General features: G+C 34.6%; 1 protein-coding gene across 2 annotated transcripts in view; it reads right to left on the bottom strand.

The window, feature by feature from the left end:
* Window positions 1–1,307: 1,307 nt before the first annotated feature.
* Window positions 1,308–20,203, bottom strand: part of LOC128988521 (ADAM 17-like protease) — a 40,856-nt gene continuing 21,960 nt past the window's right edge. For both annotated transcript variants that reach the window (XM_054409894.1, XM_054409895.1), the window contains exons 9-15: window positions 16,337–16,572; window positions 9,225–9,363; window positions 9,012–9,081; window positions 8,500–8,738; window positions 7,778–7,893; window positions 6,858–7,046; window positions 1,308–2,914 (exon numbers count right to left, since the gene is read on the bottom strand). In XM_054409894.1, coding sequence (XP_054265869.1) covers window positions 2,786–2,914; window positions 6,858–7,046; window positions 7,778–7,893; window positions 8,500–8,738; window positions 9,012–9,081; window positions 9,225–9,363; window positions 16,337–16,572 — 1,118 coding nt within the window. In that variant the 3' untranslated portion in view covers window positions 1,308–2,785. The remainder of the gene's footprint in view (window positions 2,915–6,857; window positions 7,047–7,777; window positions 7,894–8,499; window positions 8,739–9,011; window positions 9,082–9,224; window positions 9,364–16,336; window positions 16,573–20,203) is intronic.

Genomic DNA, 20,203 nt, shown 5'->3' with positions numbered 1-20,203 from the left:
TCATGAGAACATACTCCTGCAGGCGGACATAGCTGCAGGAGTCCGCAAGCAGACGGACTATCCCTTCCCTCTTCCACCACGTGCTTTCACTAATGGGTGCTGTGAAATGGCGTGTAATAAGGTAATGTGGTGCAGCCGTAATTTTCATAAATGCATTCCGTGGTTAGGGGAGGACGACAGTTCCAGTAATGATGATTTAGACCTCAGACCTTTAGGAAATTTTGGGTGCATCTCATAAAAAATTGAATAGTGAATATCTTATCACCTTATTGATTTACAAAAAGATGAGGAAAATTTACAGGATATTTTTTTATGAAACGAAGAGTTTTACTAAGTGTTTAATTACTTTGACTAACACATAGCAAAAACACTAACATCTAGGTGTAAACAAACCACAGTGCACCTATTGTCAGTGCCCAGAAGCAATGTTGAAAACACCTCTGTGCGCATGCCCAGCAGAAAAAGTTTGGAGAAGGATTCTTAAAAATCACCCAAGATACTAGGAGGTCACAAAATTCAATTATCAATTATCAATTATTTAAGATGGGGACGCCACTATGTGCGTATTTTAACCCAAATATGAGTGAAGGATGAGTGGCGCGATCTTGTAGTCTTGTTAGTGACTAAGGCCGACATGTTCCTTAGACACAGCTGTTAATTAATAGCCCATACAGCTAATGGCAACTAAGGGACCTACAGTTTATAGTGGAATACTATACCCAAGATACTAGGAGGTCACAAAATGTGGATATAATATAGAGGCATGCTCATGCACTGTGGATGCAATACTCCCTGGTGTGGATTAACACCCGCACTAGTGAGTACTACGACTATCTACAGTTCTGTCCTGATATTTACTATTTAGACCAATTTAACAAGGCAAAAACGTGGTTCGGATTCCACTATAAACTCTTGGTCCCTTAGTTGCCATTGGCCGTATGGGCTATTAATCAACAGGTGTGTCTAAGGAATATGTCGGCCTAAGTCACTAACAAGACTACAAGACTCAACCTACACTCATCTCCATTCATACTTGGCTTAAAATACCTACATTTGTATGGTCGCCATTTCAAGGTAAAGTATTAAAGAGGCAATTCCAAAAAGATCCGTCCGTGAACTTAAGCAGACTCAGGCAGATGGAAGGATTTCTGTGTGCTGCCACATTTGACAGCATGGGGAGCGTAGTCCGTCTGTGTGCGCCAGTCTTAAGCCTACTTTTTAGACCTCTATTACAAAATCCTTAAAACCCTGGCCTAAAGATATCTACAAAAAATATTACTTTTTCTTAGGTTATTCAATGAGAAACATAAATAATATAAAAGAAAATATATTTGTTTTCATTACTACCTCACTTGGACTAGGAAAAGTAACTTCTTAAGTCATAGAACATATTTTTTTGGTAACAAAGATTAAACATGTCATAAAAAATGACTAAACATTGCACATGATAATTGCATCCACACATCTAATATTCAGCAAAATAAAGACATACAATATAATAATGCTGTAATACACCTGTGTATCTTAGTTGCTAATAATACAGTAAATTGCAAAATTGTTTTGAAGTATTCAATGATTTAATGCAATTTATTCAAGAGATATTACTTAATTCAAATTAACTTCACTTTAACATAATAAACACAACCATTGGTTTACAAATAATGTAAACTCATCCTTCACTCATATTTGGGTTAAACCCCATCTAAAATAAATAATAATTGATAATTGATTGAAATAAACAAAACATAAAACATTGTATATTTTGTTAATATAAATGCAATCAAACCAATTTTTAGTTTTATCTTTTATCTCAACATAAATATTTAAAATGTAATGAACACTATACTAGGCCTACTACCATGGTGTTTTTTTTTTTCTCCGGACACCTGATCTGTTCACTGGTAACATAATAGGTGTCACGTAAAACGTAAATGAATCCCAATAAAAAGCTAATATATCATCTTTGATGTAAATTATAGACTACTCAACCATTTAATACAAGTTAAATGATAAACATTGAAACAATACAAAAAGCTATAATAGCAAGAAAATTGTTTGAATTTTTCCATTTGACTGAAGTAATATTGCAAGATTTGATGAATTTAAAAGTTTATTGTTTTTAACTATCCGTTGATTATTCTGTTTAATATATAATTAGATTGATAACCGTAACTTCAAATGCATATTTAAATAATTGTCAGGTTTGCTGTTTTGGCCCATTTGAACAATGCCAAACATAACAAATGAATAACACAATAAATAGCCTATTCCGGAACACAGTAATTATATAGAAAATAGAAACTAAATATTGTTCACAGTGCTTCATATTATAGTTTGATCTGGTTATTCTAAATTCATCTTACAAACTAAGATTCAATCCGATTTTTGGTTATTTTGTATTGAAAATTATTCCTAATATCATTTATTTTTCTAACCTTCACCATAAACATAAACCTAACTAAAGCATTTACAAAATAGTACAAATAATTTTTACACTAATTTGTCACAAGAAGTACAAAAACTACACAAAATTAAGTACTTAAAAGTTATAGTTTTGTTCTTACCACTCAGTGGATTTTCCATAGATAATGAACAATTAAATGTTACACTTAACACAAAAACTATTTGATTGTATATTAAAAACTACACATTTGGTTTCCAACTTCAACTATTTGAAAATGTGGAGTGTTCAAAATACCTAAATGGAAGAGTTTGCAAAAATATAACAACTAACACCAGACCTTAAAGTAGCCTAAACTTAACCTAATTGAAGTTGTCCCTGCCTCTAATACTGTTGTTGTAGTTGTGGGGTAACTCTGTTTTTCCGAGTGATTCGAGTGTGGATGATTGTGCGTCGAGTGTCGTTGGGATGCATGAAGGCATCAGTTTCGCTCCATTCTCGCCGCTTCTCTTCCTACGACAAAAATGAATTTGAGGTTTACAAGGTGACATATGTCTATAAAGTCATATGGTTATTAATTATTATTATATTGTTTTTTAAAACAAACTCAATTGTAAACAAACTAACTTGTAGTTCATTAAATGGAATTCTTTATATAAAGATTTAGTTTTATTTTAAAACAAGAAACATGGTGCCGAAAGGAAGGACCAGTAATAAGAATAAAGAAAGACAATGTTCTCCATTCAGAGAGGTTAATACAGACAACATTGATTATGATAATGATGAGATGAATAATCAAGACTTACCAATGAACATAAAACCACCAAAGCCACTGTTTGTTACCAGTGGTAGTGAAATGACAAAGAAGTGGAATTTATGGTGGAAACAATTTCAGTGGTATACTACTGCTGTCAATTTGAAGAACATTAGAGGAACAGATAGCTACTTTTATGACAGTACTTGGAGAAGATGGAATTGAACTCTTTGAGTACTAGCTTGGATGATATAATTGCAAAATTTGATTCGTATTTTGAAAAGAAATCAAATGTAATATACTATGAACGGTTTGTCTTCAACAATTTAATGAGGGTAAAGGAGAAACTTTTAATGGTTTTTTAACAAAAGTGTCTAACCAAGCAAATAAATGCTCGTACGGAACAATGAAGGATAGCTTATCACGAGACAGGCTGGTTTGCGGAATCAATCATGACAACACTCGCCAAAAACTATTTTATGAAGAAAATCTGACACTTGAAAAGACAATAAACATCTGTAAGACTTCTGAAGAAGTAGAATTTCAGCTATCTACAATGTCTGAAAAGAAATGCTGCAACGTTTATGCAGTTAAAGGAAAAGAAACTTTAGGTGAGAAGCAAGAGGAAAAAACATTAAGCAAAAAACAAGAGGATAATACCTTCAATTGCAGTCGCTGCGGATATCGCCATGGCCCTCAAGCTTGTCCTGCATACCAAAAGAAGTGCTATAACTGTGGTATCCTTGGCCACTTCTCTAAGGTATGCCGCTCAAAACCAAATATTCGAGTGAAATCATTAAAAACTGAGGACTCCGATGAACACGGTGAAGAATATTCTATTCAACACTCAGACCAGGCAACATCTCACAGAAAAATAAGCTGAACTTTCCAAACTTAAGCACATCATTCTAAGTGGTTGGCCTGAAGAAAAATCTGAATTGCCAGAAGAGCTACACAAGTATTGGAATTATCAGGATGAACTAGCTGTTCATGAAAATATAATTTTTAAAGGGGAAAAAATATTGCTTTCCATGCATCTTCGTCCACTTACACTAAAACAGATCCACCTAGAACACAGAGGAATACAAAGAACTCCATCTGTACCAGACTCACTAAATTCTGTACAAATTCTGTAAATTCTGTAAATTCTGTACAAGACTAACTCAATTTTGCTTGAGAATACGTGTTCTAGCCTAACATGACGAACGAAATCAAAAATTATGTTTTGAACTGCAAAATATGCTCAAAGCTCCAAAAAGATAATAATGAGGAAAAATTATTACAGCAAGAAGTACCAACTAGACCGTGGATGGAAATAGGAACTAACATTTGTCACCTATCCGGTAAAGATTATCTTGTTGTTGCGGATTCCTACTCTGGTTTTTATGACATTGTTGAGTTAAAATCTCCAACATCTTCAAATGTTATTACTGAACACAAAAAGTGGTTTTCAGTACAAGGAATTCCTGAAACTTTATTATCAGATGGAGGTACTCAGTTCAATTCATTCAACAATTTTGAAAAAGATTGGCAATTCAATAAAAGGGTTTCAAGCCCTTTGTTTGCAAGATCAAATGGATTAGCCGAATGGTATGTTCAAGAGGCAAAACTTATTCTAAAGAAATGTCTAGAAGAAAAGACGGATGTTTATCTCGCCCTACTTCATCAAAGAAATATACCCCGGAAAGATATTTGATCTCCAGCTCAAAGATTAATGGGGCGCAGAATAAGGACTCTACTCCCCAGCACAGATAAAATTCTGCAACCTAAAATAATTCAAAATGTTCACAATGAATTGCAAAATATTCACGAAAAATCCAGACAATACAGTAACAGAACAAAAAAAGAACAACTTAGAATTTGAAGAAGGAGAAAAAGTACTGTATAGAAAAAAAACACAGAGACTGGCAACCAGCTACAGTCGTAAGAAAAGGTCCGGAGCCAAGATCATACCTTATAGAAACTCCAGATGGGAATATTTATCGAAGGAACTCTTGGTTTTTGAAGAAACGATTTTATGATGTTGAAGAACTGGCAGGAGCAAGTAAAGTGAACGGAAGTAAAGCTGGAAATGGAGTCAAAGACGTAGATAGTAGAAAGTCATCACAAAGAGTAAATCCTCCCATAAGACTTGACTTATAAGTGAAGAAGGGAGATGAAATATGACTATAAACATAAAGTCATATGGTTATTAATTATTATTATATTGTTTTTGAAAACAAACTCAATTGTAAATAAACTAACTTGTAGTTCATTAAATGGAATTCTTTATATAAAGACTAGCAGAGTACCCGTCCTTCGTACGGGGTTGGCATATAAGTATCAAATGCTTATAGCAGTTATGAGTGAGGACATGGTTTAAGAAATTTCGGTTCTTTTTGAAGTTTGTTCGCTACGCTCACTCACCTTTAGGTTGGAGCTCGTTCGCTGCGCTCACTTTCCTTCAGGTTAGCTCGTTCGCTACGCTCACTTGCCTTCAGGTTAGCTCGTTCGCTACGCTCACTCGCCTCCAGGTTGAAGTTTGTTCGCTACGCTCACTCACCTTTTGCTGTTGTCATAAATGTAAAAGAAATAATAGTGCTAGTGCTGCACCCTGTTGGTAATCCTTGTAACTTTTAATGCTATTGAACATCATAGAACAGAACCAACTTGTTTAATTGAAACAGCTGTTAAGATTCATTAATTCCATTTCTCATAAGGTTAACATGGGAAACTCCAGAGCCACTGGGGCGGAGCCCCGAAGGATTTTTGGGATAAAAATATGCCTATATGTTAATCGGGAATGTGAGCTATCATCATGCCAAATTTCAGCCCGATCCGACCAGTAGTTTTTGAGATTAGCTCATACAAACACACACACAGACACCACCTCTTCTTTATAATAGTATAGATAGATAGATATAGATTTAGTTTTATTTTAAAACAAGAAACACAAGGTAAAAAGAAATGCACAAGCACTTCTTAAGTGTTTAGTTTTTCAAAGAAAACTGAAGTACAGTGGCCTAGGCATGGACGAAATATTTTACGAGACATAACACTGATATTTCATCCTAGTTTAGGACTTTAGATGGTAGATTGATGTTAAATTTCAGTTAATATTCTACATTTTCAGTTTGAGGTTAAGGATGTGAAATGGAGCACAAGGTATTTTTGTATATTAGTAGGCTTACATGAATAGGAAAGAGTCCAAATTGGCTCTAGAAACAAAAAAAAACTTTTCACTATAGACAAAACATTTAAATAATTTACTGTTACTGGTAGCACTTTCAAACTCGTTAGTTGACCTAGGGTTCACATCTTGATTTGAAAATTCTAAAAACTAACATACAGTTTTAAGTTAAGGATGTAACAAAGAGCACAAGGGCATAGAAAAGGATTTATTTAGGATAGCAAGCATTCATGAGTGAAAAATGAATGTTTGAGATGTAGTGAGAAATATATGTTTTCAGGTCCAATGGTGCATAAGTGAATTTCGGTCAGCATAAGCTGGCCACCATTGGTTCTGAAGACATAACTTCCCAACCTTCTTTGAAAATGCTGTCGGCGACATTGAAATAAACCAACTTTAGTGTGTAAATTTGTTTGTGTTTCTTTCTCCCACAAGTGGACTTTTCTCCATTACAGTAAGCCTGCTATCCCAACAAAAATCTTTTTAACGCACAATTCAGGGTATCGGAACTACTGTACTGAAACATGGTCTACCTTGTGGAGACGTCTGCGGTCAAAGTAGCTGACCAAACAGCTGGCTGGTATCCAGACAAGTGCAGTCACTAGAATAACGGTTCCCACGATGTTGTCTCTGAGGAACAGCAGCACTTTGTTGATGTTGATGTCCTCGATGATGTCCCAGAATCTTTCCACCACGTCTTGTATTGTCTTCTCACAAACACCCTGAGGAAACAAGTCAAAACCACTAGGTTAGGTTAAAATGGATTACAACATAGAATTTTTTGCTGTTTCGAGTCGGTTCTATGCTGTTTAGGTATAAATAATATTTTGCAACAAGAATCAATGTATGAGAAGGCTTGAGATGAGCATTCCAAATCAAAGAGACGAGCATCCGAGGGTCCCAAGACAAATCGGGAGCTTGCATAACTTTGCCCGTGGAGCCAATACCATTGTTTGACACGATAGTAAAATCCAATTTAATACTATTGGCATTGCAATCTAAAGTCACATTGACAACATGTGTTTCAAACAAAAGTTTGCAACAATCCCAAGAGCGCAAGTTTTGTCAAAATGTTTTTTAGAGTTTACGACAGAAATTATGTTTTTCACAAGAAGTGGTAAACGTTTACAGCACTTTTTAAATAATGTTTACAACAAAATGTTTATGACACCTGTGTTTGGTTGGCAACACCTGATTTCAACGGATGGTTTTTCTTTTCATGCTAAACAAATTATCAGATTATTTTCTGGGCCGCAAGCAGGATTGTCAGTAATGAACCAGAAAATGTTACTTTGGATCTAAATGGTTCAATCGATCTTCAAAAACATTATACAAATTGCATAATTAAGATTAAGGTGTTGAATAATTAAGAGATATTTGACAACCTGACAATCTTTTGACCAAAGGAACCTATTATTAAACTTGTAGAGGATAATTGGCTGTGTGTTCATACCTTATTACAAAACCCTTGTATGCAGGGTGTTCCATCAGGTAGAATGTCCAATGGGTCGACTGGGAAACAGGTGTCGTTCATGTTCATTCTGCAGCATCTCTTACAAGCATCACTAACTGTAACATAAGTAGATTGTTGACAGGATTGTCTTTGTGATTGGCCTTTTCAGCTACAACAGTTCATTCTAATGATTTTGATCAAACCAAACCCATAAGTATACATTTCTTAATCAGAATAGTAAAACTTCATTAAACTCCACTTATTAAATGAAAACTGCTTAAATACTCTTAGCAAACACCATTAAGCTCACGATTTATGAACATGCTTTCGCAGTCATATTTTAGAGGCGATAAAGATCAATGGTCTTAAGGACGCAAGAGATAAAGGTCTGCAGTGCAAACACTGTAGTCAAATTTAGTTCTTAGCGGACTATGAAGCTGAGCTGAGCCTAGTTTAAAAGCTCAAATAATAAAGCACCGAGTCAGAAAATAAACTGGGCCGAGTTTATATTCTTGAGATATTATCAATCGCAAAAAGGTTCTGCAACAATTGCACGATAACAAATTTCCAATGCCAGACACCATGATGATGTCTATAGATGTGACCCTGGAAGATGTTCACAATGTGTACGGGGACCAAGGAAGATAATTAACAAAGAAGAATTGGTGCCGTCACTCAAAGGTCTGAGAGTCCCCAGTACAATTACAACGCATGATACTCACTGATGTCACACATACAGCTCTGCATGCCCTGAGTCTCACAGTAAGGTACACACTTGCCCCCGCGGCACTGGCCCCTCTCTAGACACCCGGTGCCGTCACTCATAGGCGGGGACCGAGGGCACTCAGCTGACAGTCCTGAGCAGCGAGACTCCTGCTCACACGTTGCGTACTGAGCCTCGCGACATGTGAAGCCTGCAGACATGTATTTGCAGTTCTGACAGCAGGGTGAGTTCTTGTCACTGTAATACAAAATGAGCGAATGGGAATAATTTAAATAACAAATTAGGATTCATATTAGCCAGACAGTAGGTTAGGTAGGAAAATACAACTACATCCACGTGTTGTTTACTTATATCAATCAATTGTCAAAGGTGTAAGTATAATATTTTAATCAGGAGATTTTCGTCCTTGAAAAGAATGTCTGTGAGCTTTGACGTGTGTTTAAAACTGACCAAGCTGGCACTAATTGGCAGCTAAAGCATTAAGGTTTTGTATTAAATTTATAATATTACCTGCAGACAGCTCCAGAGTTGCGCCGTAGTTTGCAGACCTTGTCACAGCACGCGTCGTTATCTTCAGTTCCTGTACAAAAGTGATGGTCACCAAAGTGGAAGTAATAGTATGTTAAAATTCAAAGTTGGTTAGTAATTTAAAAAAATATAAAATGTAACCTCTAGTGATTAATTATCAATGGAGGGATTAAACCTAACCACTGTAATACTTACCTAACAATCCAGCATCGCATTCTTCGTCACCTTCCACTCGAAGGTTGCCGCAGAAAGATTCTTCAGGTTCGGAGAAGCAACGGCCGGACTTGGCTTGCAAGACTTTGCGGATGGATCTCAGACTGCATGGTGAAAATCTCTAAAGAAAAAAAACAGAAACTTTATCACCTAGTTTAAATTGAGTTATTTATTTCAATCTATATTATTACAAAAAAGAGGCATCTTTTATATTCATGATTTTGAGATGATAGAAATTAAGAAAAACTCTAAAACTAACCAACATTTTGTCTTCGATGTAGTGTGATCTTCAGGGTGACTTCATTATTCACACACTTGCCAATATTTCAAGCACTAGAGTTGGCCGCCCTAGTTTGAACATAAACGACTGTTGAGCATACCAGCAGTACGCTTGAAGCAAACCCAAGCCCACAATGTTAAAATATTGCATACTTCTACTGATTGGGCGCACCAAAAATTCAACTTTAGCCCAGCTCCTGAATATCTACTCTCTCTCTCCTAAGGATCAATAACCTGACATCAAGCGAAGGATGAGTCGCATGGTCGCTTTGCCCGTTGCAACTGGTTACTGATAACGAGACCTTTTTCTAGTCATTGTTGCTGGTTCAGTGTGTCCGCTTGTCGGTAGTCCTTTCCTCAATTTTTTTTTTTATTTTTAGGAAAAGTAAGAAATTTTTGTCTTAAAGAAAAGGATGTATTTTGTACTGTGCCACATTAAATTAGCTTGATGCATCGACCATTGAAAATTTACTCATTTCATTTTGTTAAATGTCCTAAATATTTCACTCAAACTTTCAGAAATATCTGTTTTCTAAGCTGTCCTCTTAGCTGTTTCCTTACTTGTCCTCTTAGTTATTCCCTTAGCTGTACTCTTAGCCGTCCCTTTAGTTGTTCTCCTACTCTTGGTATCCCCCTTGTTATTACCCTACAGGGACACCTTCCGACACACAAATCAAACATTTCTAAAGGTTTAAAATTAATCATTACCATATAAGTTACTACAAGTATTTGGGATATTATAAGGCTCCTCCTTTGCTGACATCCGTTCCCGACCTCGGACCTATCTCCAGTGCCGACCTCTGTTGCCGACCTCGGACCTACGCTACCAAGTACCGCCCTTCTCTCTATTGCTCTCGCCTCCCTCAGAGCCATACCTCAGCTTACACTTCGGCTCATACCTCGGAGCCTACTTCACAGCATACCTCTGAAAGCATAGGCATACCTAGGAAGGATCAAACCTAGGAGTATACCTTGGAGCCTACCTGATGGCCGACCAGCACCAAGTCGACACAGCTGTTCCGATAAGTCATACTTTAGCTATCTTAATTACACCACAACTAATGATATCTATTCTGAGAATTTAACTTATTATCGTCTGGATTTAAGACTGGTACATGTAATGGTTCAAAATACCAGTAATGATAAAAAAAACCAGTAATGATTAGTGACAAATCGCTATATAAATGTATTTTGGGATCTATTTGCACATTGTGCATGCCTGACAAAATTTAGCGACAAGTCAACAATCAGAATTGTCTGTTGTGGAAGCTACCCGACTATATCGTCATAATTGAGGATCTAACTCGCCTAAGGTTGTATGTCTCCAAGCTTCATGTTGAACTATAGGTAGAAGTACATTGATAGTAGTTAACTTTGTAGATCACTGTTGTGTATATTTTTGTATCTATTTATATTGTCTTATCTTGTTTTTCAGTGATGGCCCCCCATGGTAAAATATTTGGGTATTATCAATTTTAAGTTTGTTATCGATTGAAAGTTTAAGCTCATTAAACTAGCATGTTCTTTATCTGTAAACATTTGATTATTTTGATTTGAGTATTCCCTAAAAAAAACACACAAATGAAGGGTAGCTGTATCCATATATAAATCCCAAAGTACCCATGAATTTTTGAGAAAACTACAAGTCACACTCCCATCAACCATCCTTATATATAATACGTGAAGGCGATTTCTACAAAACACTACTCCTCCGTTAATAATGGACGGATTTTTACAAACGACGTGTCAAAATAAAGTATTTTTTGTGTAGCCGCCCCCTTTAACCAATTCCTGTAATAAAAATCCTCGGGCTTTGCCCCACAGGCCATCAAAGTTGGAGTTTCTCCCATAAGATTAACATGGGGGAATCTAAATATTTAATTGGAAACTTTGTCCCCACTAATTTGAGAGAACGGCTGGGCGTAGAAACTTGGTAGAGGTGTCCAAAGAAACGTCTTGGTCTCTAGATGAGTTATCAAAAGAAAAACTAAGCAAAATCCCTTACGAATCTGCCCGAGAAGCCTTTAAAGATTCCTCCACAGAGTTGTTTACATTTTGGCCTTGTGAATAATACTTTTTAATGAAACAGCTGTCCATTTTAAACATGTATTTCAAACAACATGTCATATTTATTGGGAGTTGTTACTGAATTCTACCAAATAAGTATTTGCAATTTTATTTTCTGATTTTATAATTGATTTTGTTCTTTATCATGTCATGTTTTGCAATATAACGTTCCATTACGAAATCAGTGGAAAATCCTTTCATCACAGCAATTCTTAAATTATTTCTTATTAAACTATCTTATATCTATTGTACGGGTTGGTGTCTGCCTTTTTCATCACTTTTGCCTACATTTTATCATATTATTCTATACATATCACATATTTATGTAGAAATATCTGCTCTTATCGTGTCTAATAAAATCCAAACATAGAAACCTTGCCTAAAATGATACCCATCTTGACAAATTATTTGCACCTGCCTATATTACGGACTTTGGCGCACTGGGTTGGTAACATTATTGAAAATAACACGACATTATGGCTGTAAAATATGGCACAAAGAGAAAATACTATTTAAGCAGCTACTGTCATGACAGAACAATCATATTCCTTTTAAATTAGATCACATAATTCTTTATAAGATACTTTGATTAACAATGCATGTAAATGTCAATATTTACGTAACAGCCATTTACAGTATTGTTGCTTTTTGGAAATGTCCCATTGCTATGTCATTTGCATTATTTGTTGCCAACGAAGCCGCCAAGATCATATGAACTAGGAGGCCCCTAACAGTTCAAGAATAAAAGCCAACTTCACTTCAAGTATTCCACTATACCTAACATTCCGTAGAGAGATTATATTGACAACTTTATGTTATTGATAAGTCTGAGACAACTAACTGACATTCACCATGTCAAGGAATTCCAGCTTTAACAGTAACCCCACAATCAATTTCTCAAAACTGTGCTAGAGGGTTCATTAATTGGCACAGAAGTACGATATGAACTAACGCGAGCAAAGTGACGAAGGAAAAATCAAACTTACACTGTAACGGATATACCTCCCATTGAATTTAGATTATGTCTTCCCAAAAAATATTTTCTTTTCAAATAAAATTATATTACACTGATGAAATCACGGAAGTGTTTGACTACAAAAGAGCCACCGATACGATTTTAACCCTTCCAGGGCTAAATTAAATGAAGGGCTGGAGCTTAATTATTTTTTGCCAAAAATTAAAAACTAAAGTGGTTGTGTTTTGTATTTATTTCACTTGAAATAATTCATGGATCGTAAAAAGATTTTCCTTAGGGCTGAACTAATTTTTGTACAAAAGTTATGAATAAAATAAAATTTGATTTGACGGATATATCCGTCTTTGGCCCACAAAAAACATAAGGTGGACGGATATATCCGTCTGCCGCCCTCAGTGATAATCACAAAATATGAACACTGCCAATAATCTTGAGTATCTTGTGGGCGGCAGACGGATATATCCGTCAACCTTAGGCTATTCCTTCTCTTGTTTTATTTTTTATCCATAAAAATGTATCTATCATTCTGAAGTAAATCTAAACCACTCAGTTCCACTCCCATGTCCTCAATCCCATTCCCCGCCAAGACTTCCACTACGTAAAAACTGTTCTTCAGGCTCATCATATCCATCACATTCCATACTATTATTTTTCACTTCCAAGTATAAAACCCCTCTCAGACATACTTTGATTAAGCATCTCAATTACATCTTCAAATTTCAGATTGTTTGCATTAGTATCTTTAGCTCAATAACATAAAAATAAAGTACAAAACACAAAATGTAAACATCACTCACTAACAACCATGTGTGAAGTGACAGCAATATTTATTTACGTACACTCTATGGTGCAAAATAGCCGAAACAGCTGCGGCAATTATTATTGCCAACCACAAAAACAAAATAACCCATTTATAATGGAGTATAATGTTAATTACCGTATTATAAACATTGTGTATCAATTCGTTTTTTGGACGGATATATCCGTCTTTATCCCAGAAAAGAAATTTCTCAGGACGGATATATCCGTTTTCAGCCCGGAAAGTAAACAAAGATTGACGGATATATCCGTCCATAGCCCTGGAAGGGTTAATACTATTTAAAGGTTCTTCCAAAGGAAGAGATACCACATAACATACTAATAATAACTCCGATGACGTACAGTATAGGAAATATTTTAATCATTGAATGATCAACCAAATTTGGCAACTAACGCAATTAACATCATTGGTGTTTTTACACTTATCACTCTTTAAACAATGCTAAATGCTCAAAATATGTATATTTCACCCAATTTATAAAGAATTTAGTCAGCTGTTTCAACTAAAAAAGTTGGTTCTATGATATGGAAAAGCATTAAAAAGTTATAAGATTTACCAACAGGGTGCAGCACTATATTTTTTTTGCATTTATGAAGCAGCTAATTTGAACTAAGCAGCAACAAAAAACTGTGATTCGCAATGAGAACTGTCAAAGTAGGATTGTTTACAGTTATGTATATGTTTTTCATTTAATGAATAATTTGTGATATTTTGCGAATTGATAATTTATTTTTCTCTATTGTTTAGATAAAATGGTAGAACATTATGGCTATGGTAGATGTGTAATACTATAGAATACTGTAAATTTAAAAAAGCAAATTTTATCAAACTGTGTCCTCCACCCATTGCAATCGCAAAGCTTGAGTATAACTGCAATAAGCATTTTATACTTATATTCCAACCCCGTACGAAGGACGGGTACTCTGCTAGTTATTTCATAAATTGCCCTTTAAGGTCGTAATTCCTTTCTAAAGGGAACTTTCCAGATACATCAGCTGTACTTATTTGTATGTTATTCTTTCAATTTATAACTCATTAAAATCAGGTGTGATTATTTGTTTGTATTAACTGTATTCTGTTTTGTTTATTTCAGCTTAACTTAACTTATAAAGTCAAACGGGATGAAGCCCGTGGGTAACAGAGAGTTTATATTAATTCCAAATGTGATTCAGTTTAAAAACTAACTTCTTCATACTAGTGTAAATCCAGTACTAGACTCTAGAGCATAAAGTAAAAGCTGTGACATTTTTTGTCTCGCAAACCCTTAAGTGCAGCCTTTGAAACTACATTTTAAACAGCGAAAAACCACATCTTAGAGTGTTTATTTGCAGTTTTTACTAACTATTTTGCTGTTTTTATGTTTACACCTTATTTCTAAGAGTAGATTCATCAGAGTAATTCATTAGTTTTGAATAAAAATTACATTTTCTTAGGCCTAGCACAAAACTGTACAATGTGTCTAACGGCTAAGTCAATTAATTGGTAGAGGAAACCCCAGGATGTCAAATATAGGGCAATAAACTATAAAATATAACATTAACTAAGTTATTATGACATAAAGTCTTATACAATGGCTCGGCTTTAAAAAATGGCAATACTGTAAGTTAATGTTACTATTATTAAATACAGACTTTTTTATTTTTGGTATTTTTTTTATGTGTTGGTAATTCAAGTTTACTTAGGTCTACGGGTTTCAATGTCCTGAGATTACAAGGTCGTGCAAAACATGTCGTGCAAATAGCACCAGTACATGAGCATGAAGAATTTTAATTGTATAATTTGTTTTATTACATATTTTAGACGGAATTCCAATCAAATCCATTTATGACCATCAACATTAAATACATGTATAGCAACGCCATACAGTTATAATATGTTATAATATCATGAATATTGGAGATATTATGTAGACCTGTGTTTATTTTTTTCACTTCTCAAACAAATTAAGCACCATGAGCAATGTTCGATCCCCTGGTACTACTTCAGTAGACTCCCTCTAATCCGGACATCTTTTAACCGGTCATCGGTTTAACCGGACTACACTCGGCGAAAATGACATCTCTTTATCCGGACAATTTTTATCATTACATCGGTTAAACCAGACTAGATCGGCAGGAAGTGGGTGGTACTAAAACGACTGTTCTCGTGGGAAAGATTTGAGACCAGTGATCACGTGTCTAAATACAATGCTCTCCTAAATTTAAGGCAAATACTGTATACAGTATGTATTTAATTGGTCCGTTTTAATGAGTTTTAGGGGACGTCGGTTTAACCGGAAAAAAACGTTATCCTGGTATTTTATGGCCTAGGTGTTCTTCTAAGGTAAGCTAGCTACTGTCTTCCTTTATTCTACAGTTCAAAATCTTGGTCTATAGTCATTTCTTGAACAAAACTAACCCCGGTTAGGTTCAACTAAGATCAGGTCAAACAACTTGACTAGGACATTTAAAAAAATACAGTGGAACCTCGATAACAAGACCCTCGATAATAAGTCACCCTTGATAACAAGTGTCATTTTAAAATCCCCTAGAATTTATTTTACGTTTTATGTTATTGGAAACCTCAATAAGAATACAACCTTGATAACAAGTCTTATTTTATAATCTCCATGAGAGTCTTCTTATCAAGTTTTGATGTTTTTAAAAAAAGATTGAAAAATTTTCTCCTTTCATTGTCTTTGTATTCTTTGGATGAATTTTGGAATTCAAGAGAAATCATAAATGATAGTTTAGAAAGATGATTTGATTTAATTTTGTTTTGTTTATTCTTCTTAAGCTTAACATTTGTTTTTAAAAGATAATGATTGTTTTAGCGATAAAATAAGTAAAGCATAATTCATCTTTATATTTATTTGACGCTATTCATTGTATAAAAACTTGTACTGTGAATGAATAAAGAGAATTTGAATTGAATTGAATTGAAGGTTCTACTGTATTACAAAACGTAGTGCACCTTGTTGTTGATGTCGTAACCACTGACACTGTAAGTGTACATGAGGAATGAGCCACCCTGGCTGGCACTAGGGCTACACTCGGGTATGTCTGGATCGTGCTCCGAACCCCAGTTGTGACCAAACTCATGAGCCGTCACCAGATCTGCTTCGCGAGTGATCACACGCTGCCCGTAGTGGTTCCTGCTGGAACTCAGCCCCGAGTTGAGGTACAGCGTGTAGCCATTCTTGAAATACTCTGAGAAAGTAAAAATCTGTTATGTTCATGCTGTAATGTATCAAACAAAACTATTTTTAGAATTGTTTTCTTAAAATAAGATAACCTATAGGAGTCATTTGATATTTTCAAGTCGTTTTCCTGAATCACAGTAGATTTTGCTGAAAGTTTGAGATACTTCACTCTACCATCAAATTAATAATTTGATGTAAAATCCTTCAGGAGTATTCTCTAAAGTCGAAGTTGAATTCCATCATGCAATCTACCAGAATGTCAAGTAGGATCACACGCACACGGCATAATAAAGAGTTAGAAAATACATTTTAGTGTTTACGTTCAGCAAATATCTATCACCATAACATGCTATCATCTATATAATTAATACGCTACATGAAACTTTGTCGGTTGAACTCCTACGCCATTTCTTAACCGATTTTATCCATTGACCTCTCATTGGAAAGAGCGTGTTGCGTAGATTTGCAAACTGGCCTTACATTTTTGAAAAAGTCCCTTGGGCTCTGCCCCAGTGGCTTTGAAAGTTCCCATGTTATCCTTATGAAGAACATAATATTGTTTAAATTTTGATCAGCTGTATAATTTAATATTGCTGTTATTTATTTTTCAATTCAATGAAACACATTTAGTACATTTATTTACTATTTGAGTTTGTGTAAACATAACCCCCAAGACGGATCGTGTTAGTATGGTTGTATCTTAAATTTGTGTATTTATCGTTGTTTTGTGTCGCTATGACGGATCGTGTTAGCATGATTGTAACTTAAATTTGGCATTTATCGTTGTTTTGTGTAGCTATGATTTGTTTATTTGTTGTTTTTTTTTTCTTTTAAATGCCTCCAACGCGATGACAACGAAACATAGACAGGAGGCGTAATCGTGATAACGACCGCAGCTACAGAACTAACGCTAGTGGCGCGTAAAAGGCTTAGCTCATCACAGTCAGCATCTGACCCTGGACAATCTCAACTATTTGGTTACAAATGCGCCCTAACACTACCCCAAAACGACTTTTCGTTCTCAATTGGCCCTCTATCAATGACCTGTGTTGCCTGTACAGCAAGGCATTTTGAGAAGGAGAAAACCGGCCGGAATGCTTTAGGTTTATCAATAACGGAAATAAACAAGGTCTGATTTACACAACGGTAATCTTTGAGTTGACTCTTGTAAACTCATTGTAAATATGACTGTTATTCGTTTTGAAATAACTCCTGTAATACTTTGCGATTGCTCGAATTCGAGCAACATGTAAACTAGTACTGTATATACTGTATTAAAACGTGACAGGGTTTTTTTATTTCAAGATTCTGAATCTACCACTTGACAGATTTTCATGGTTTTTGTGTTGAAAGAAAGATAATTTTGAGAACTAGGGAATGTCGAAGCCATAGTTTAGGGATTCAGTTTTTTAAAAATTAAGTTTTAAATTTTAAAAAGTCTAGCAGCCGACGCTAACATTCTACTCTAGCTTGTGGTTTATACCATTTGCTTTACATAACAGCTGTAAACACTCAGCGTTTTCGACACAAATTCAGCTTTTGGATGAAAAAGATATGGCATATGTAGAATTGACTTATTTATACTATGTGTAATGCTATAATCATTGAAACGTTCATTTAATCGGTAAGAGGATGAGAGTTTATTTAAATATACATATAGTAAAATAATAGATGTTCTAATTTATATTTTGAGCAGTCTTTAAATTATTTTGGTTTGTTTTAGTGAAATATAATTTGTTATAACTAACAGCTGGTTGAATAAAAAATATTCTATAGAACTATGAGGTTAGTTTATTTACTCTGAGATTTTTTAATTGATTATAGGAGATAAGTAAGATTCTATAACCATTCCTGTATTGAATCGAAGCTCACAAATCTTTAAAAGAAAGCTTATGCAAATTATTTTACTACTAGACTTTTTTAGGAAAGGTTGGGAAAATAACAATGATCACATGTTTTAATTAATCTTGGAAGCTTTTTTAGCAAATTTCCCATATAGGGAATAAGCTATTACCGTAGTACTCATGGTAAGACCTGGACGCGGGACCGATTTTTTTTTTCGTTTTGAGGTCCCTAGAGGCCAAAACACCATCCGTTCAAATTCATATATATATATATTTATATATATATTTATATATATATATATATATATATATATGTGTGTCCGTTAGCTCGATAACTCGAGCAAAAATGGTCCGATTTTGATGAAATTTGGTACAAACGTGTAAACCTACATTTATTCGAACGAGTTCGCAATCCAGCATGATCGGACCATGGGAACGGGGGTTTACGGGGGGTGTTATGGGGTAAAAATAGGTTTTTCCCATTTTTGACCCAAAAAACATAAAATTTAGCAATTTCTTTCCAAACCATTTTGTAGATCTTAAAAAAACAAATAATTTAGTATATTGAAGCGTTATTATGCGCCTAATGGTTACGGAGAAAATTTCAAAAAATTGTAAATTTAAAATTCCCATGTTATTCTTATGGAGAATAAGTAAACTGTTGTATTTTGCTTGTTTATGAAGATATTTTGAACAAATTTGGAAAATGTACTCATTGCATATTAAACTATTTCACAAAAAAAAAAAAATGTTCTTACCCCATGTTCCAGAAAACCTAAGTACTTGTTAAACCAATGCTATTTAAATGGGGAATAAATGTGATATTTTTAAGGAGATAATTAAGAGTTAATCCAATTAGGCAAAATGGAAATTCGCTTAGTCTATACGTTTGCTGCGGCGGGGGTATTTTAAACTGTCATTGAAAAAATTTGAATCCATACAAAAATATCCTTTTGCTCAATGTATAAAAGTCTTAATTGATTTATTCAACTCACCCAGGCACTTCAGACTTATTTTAACGCCAAGGAAGAATGTAATTCACTCCAAGTTTGAAGCTGTTGCTGTGGACGGAGAAGGGAACGAGACTCCAGTCGGGGTTGGTGAGTTACCCAAGGTTTTCTTGTAATTAATATCTGATTTGTATTTAATCATAACTAATAAACATTTAAGACCTTAAAAATGGTGTCAATATAATCAAATTTAACACTTACTTTATACTTTTTCAATGAAATGGGGACCATACAAAGTAGGTATTTTAAGCCAAGTATGAATGGAGATGAGTGTAGGATGAGTGGCGCTATCTTGTAGTCTTGTTAGTGATTAAGGCCGACTTATTCCTTAGACACAGCTGTTAATTAATAGCCCATACAGGTAATAGCAACTAAGGGACCTTAAGGACAAACATTCTAGCATAGTAATTCCCTATGGGGTTTGTCTCTTAATATTATATATAAAAAATTAATATTCTCATTTACTTGAACTTATTTCAAATTTCAGTATAAAATATAATTTTTTAATAAGTAAACTGTTGTAGTTTGCTTGTTTATGAACATATTTTGATCAAATTTGGAAAATGTTTTTATTTCTTACTAACTATTAACATTTTACAAAAAAAAAAAAAAAAAAAAAACAGTTTTACCCTCCCTGATGCAGCAAACCTAAGTACTTGCTAAACTAATTCTTTTTAAATCGGGAATAAATGTTATATTTTTAAGTAGACATTTCAGTGTAAATCAAATCAGTCAAATGGAAATTTGCTTAGTCTGCAGGTTTGCTGCGGCGGGGGTATCTTTA

Source organism: Macrosteles quadrilineatus, unplaced genomic scaffold (assembly GCF_028750875.1).
Source record: "Macrosteles quadrilineatus isolate MER2022 unplaced genomic scaffold, UCM_ALF_1.0 Scaffold_3__2_contigs__length_128488019, whole genome shotgun sequence".
Lineage (NCBI taxonomy): Eukaryota > Metazoa > Arthropoda > Insecta > Hemiptera > Cicadellidae > Macrosteles > Macrosteles quadrilineatus.
The sequence above is the reverse complement of the archived record's forward strand: the minus strand, read 5'-3'. Positions and strand labels throughout refer to the sequence as shown.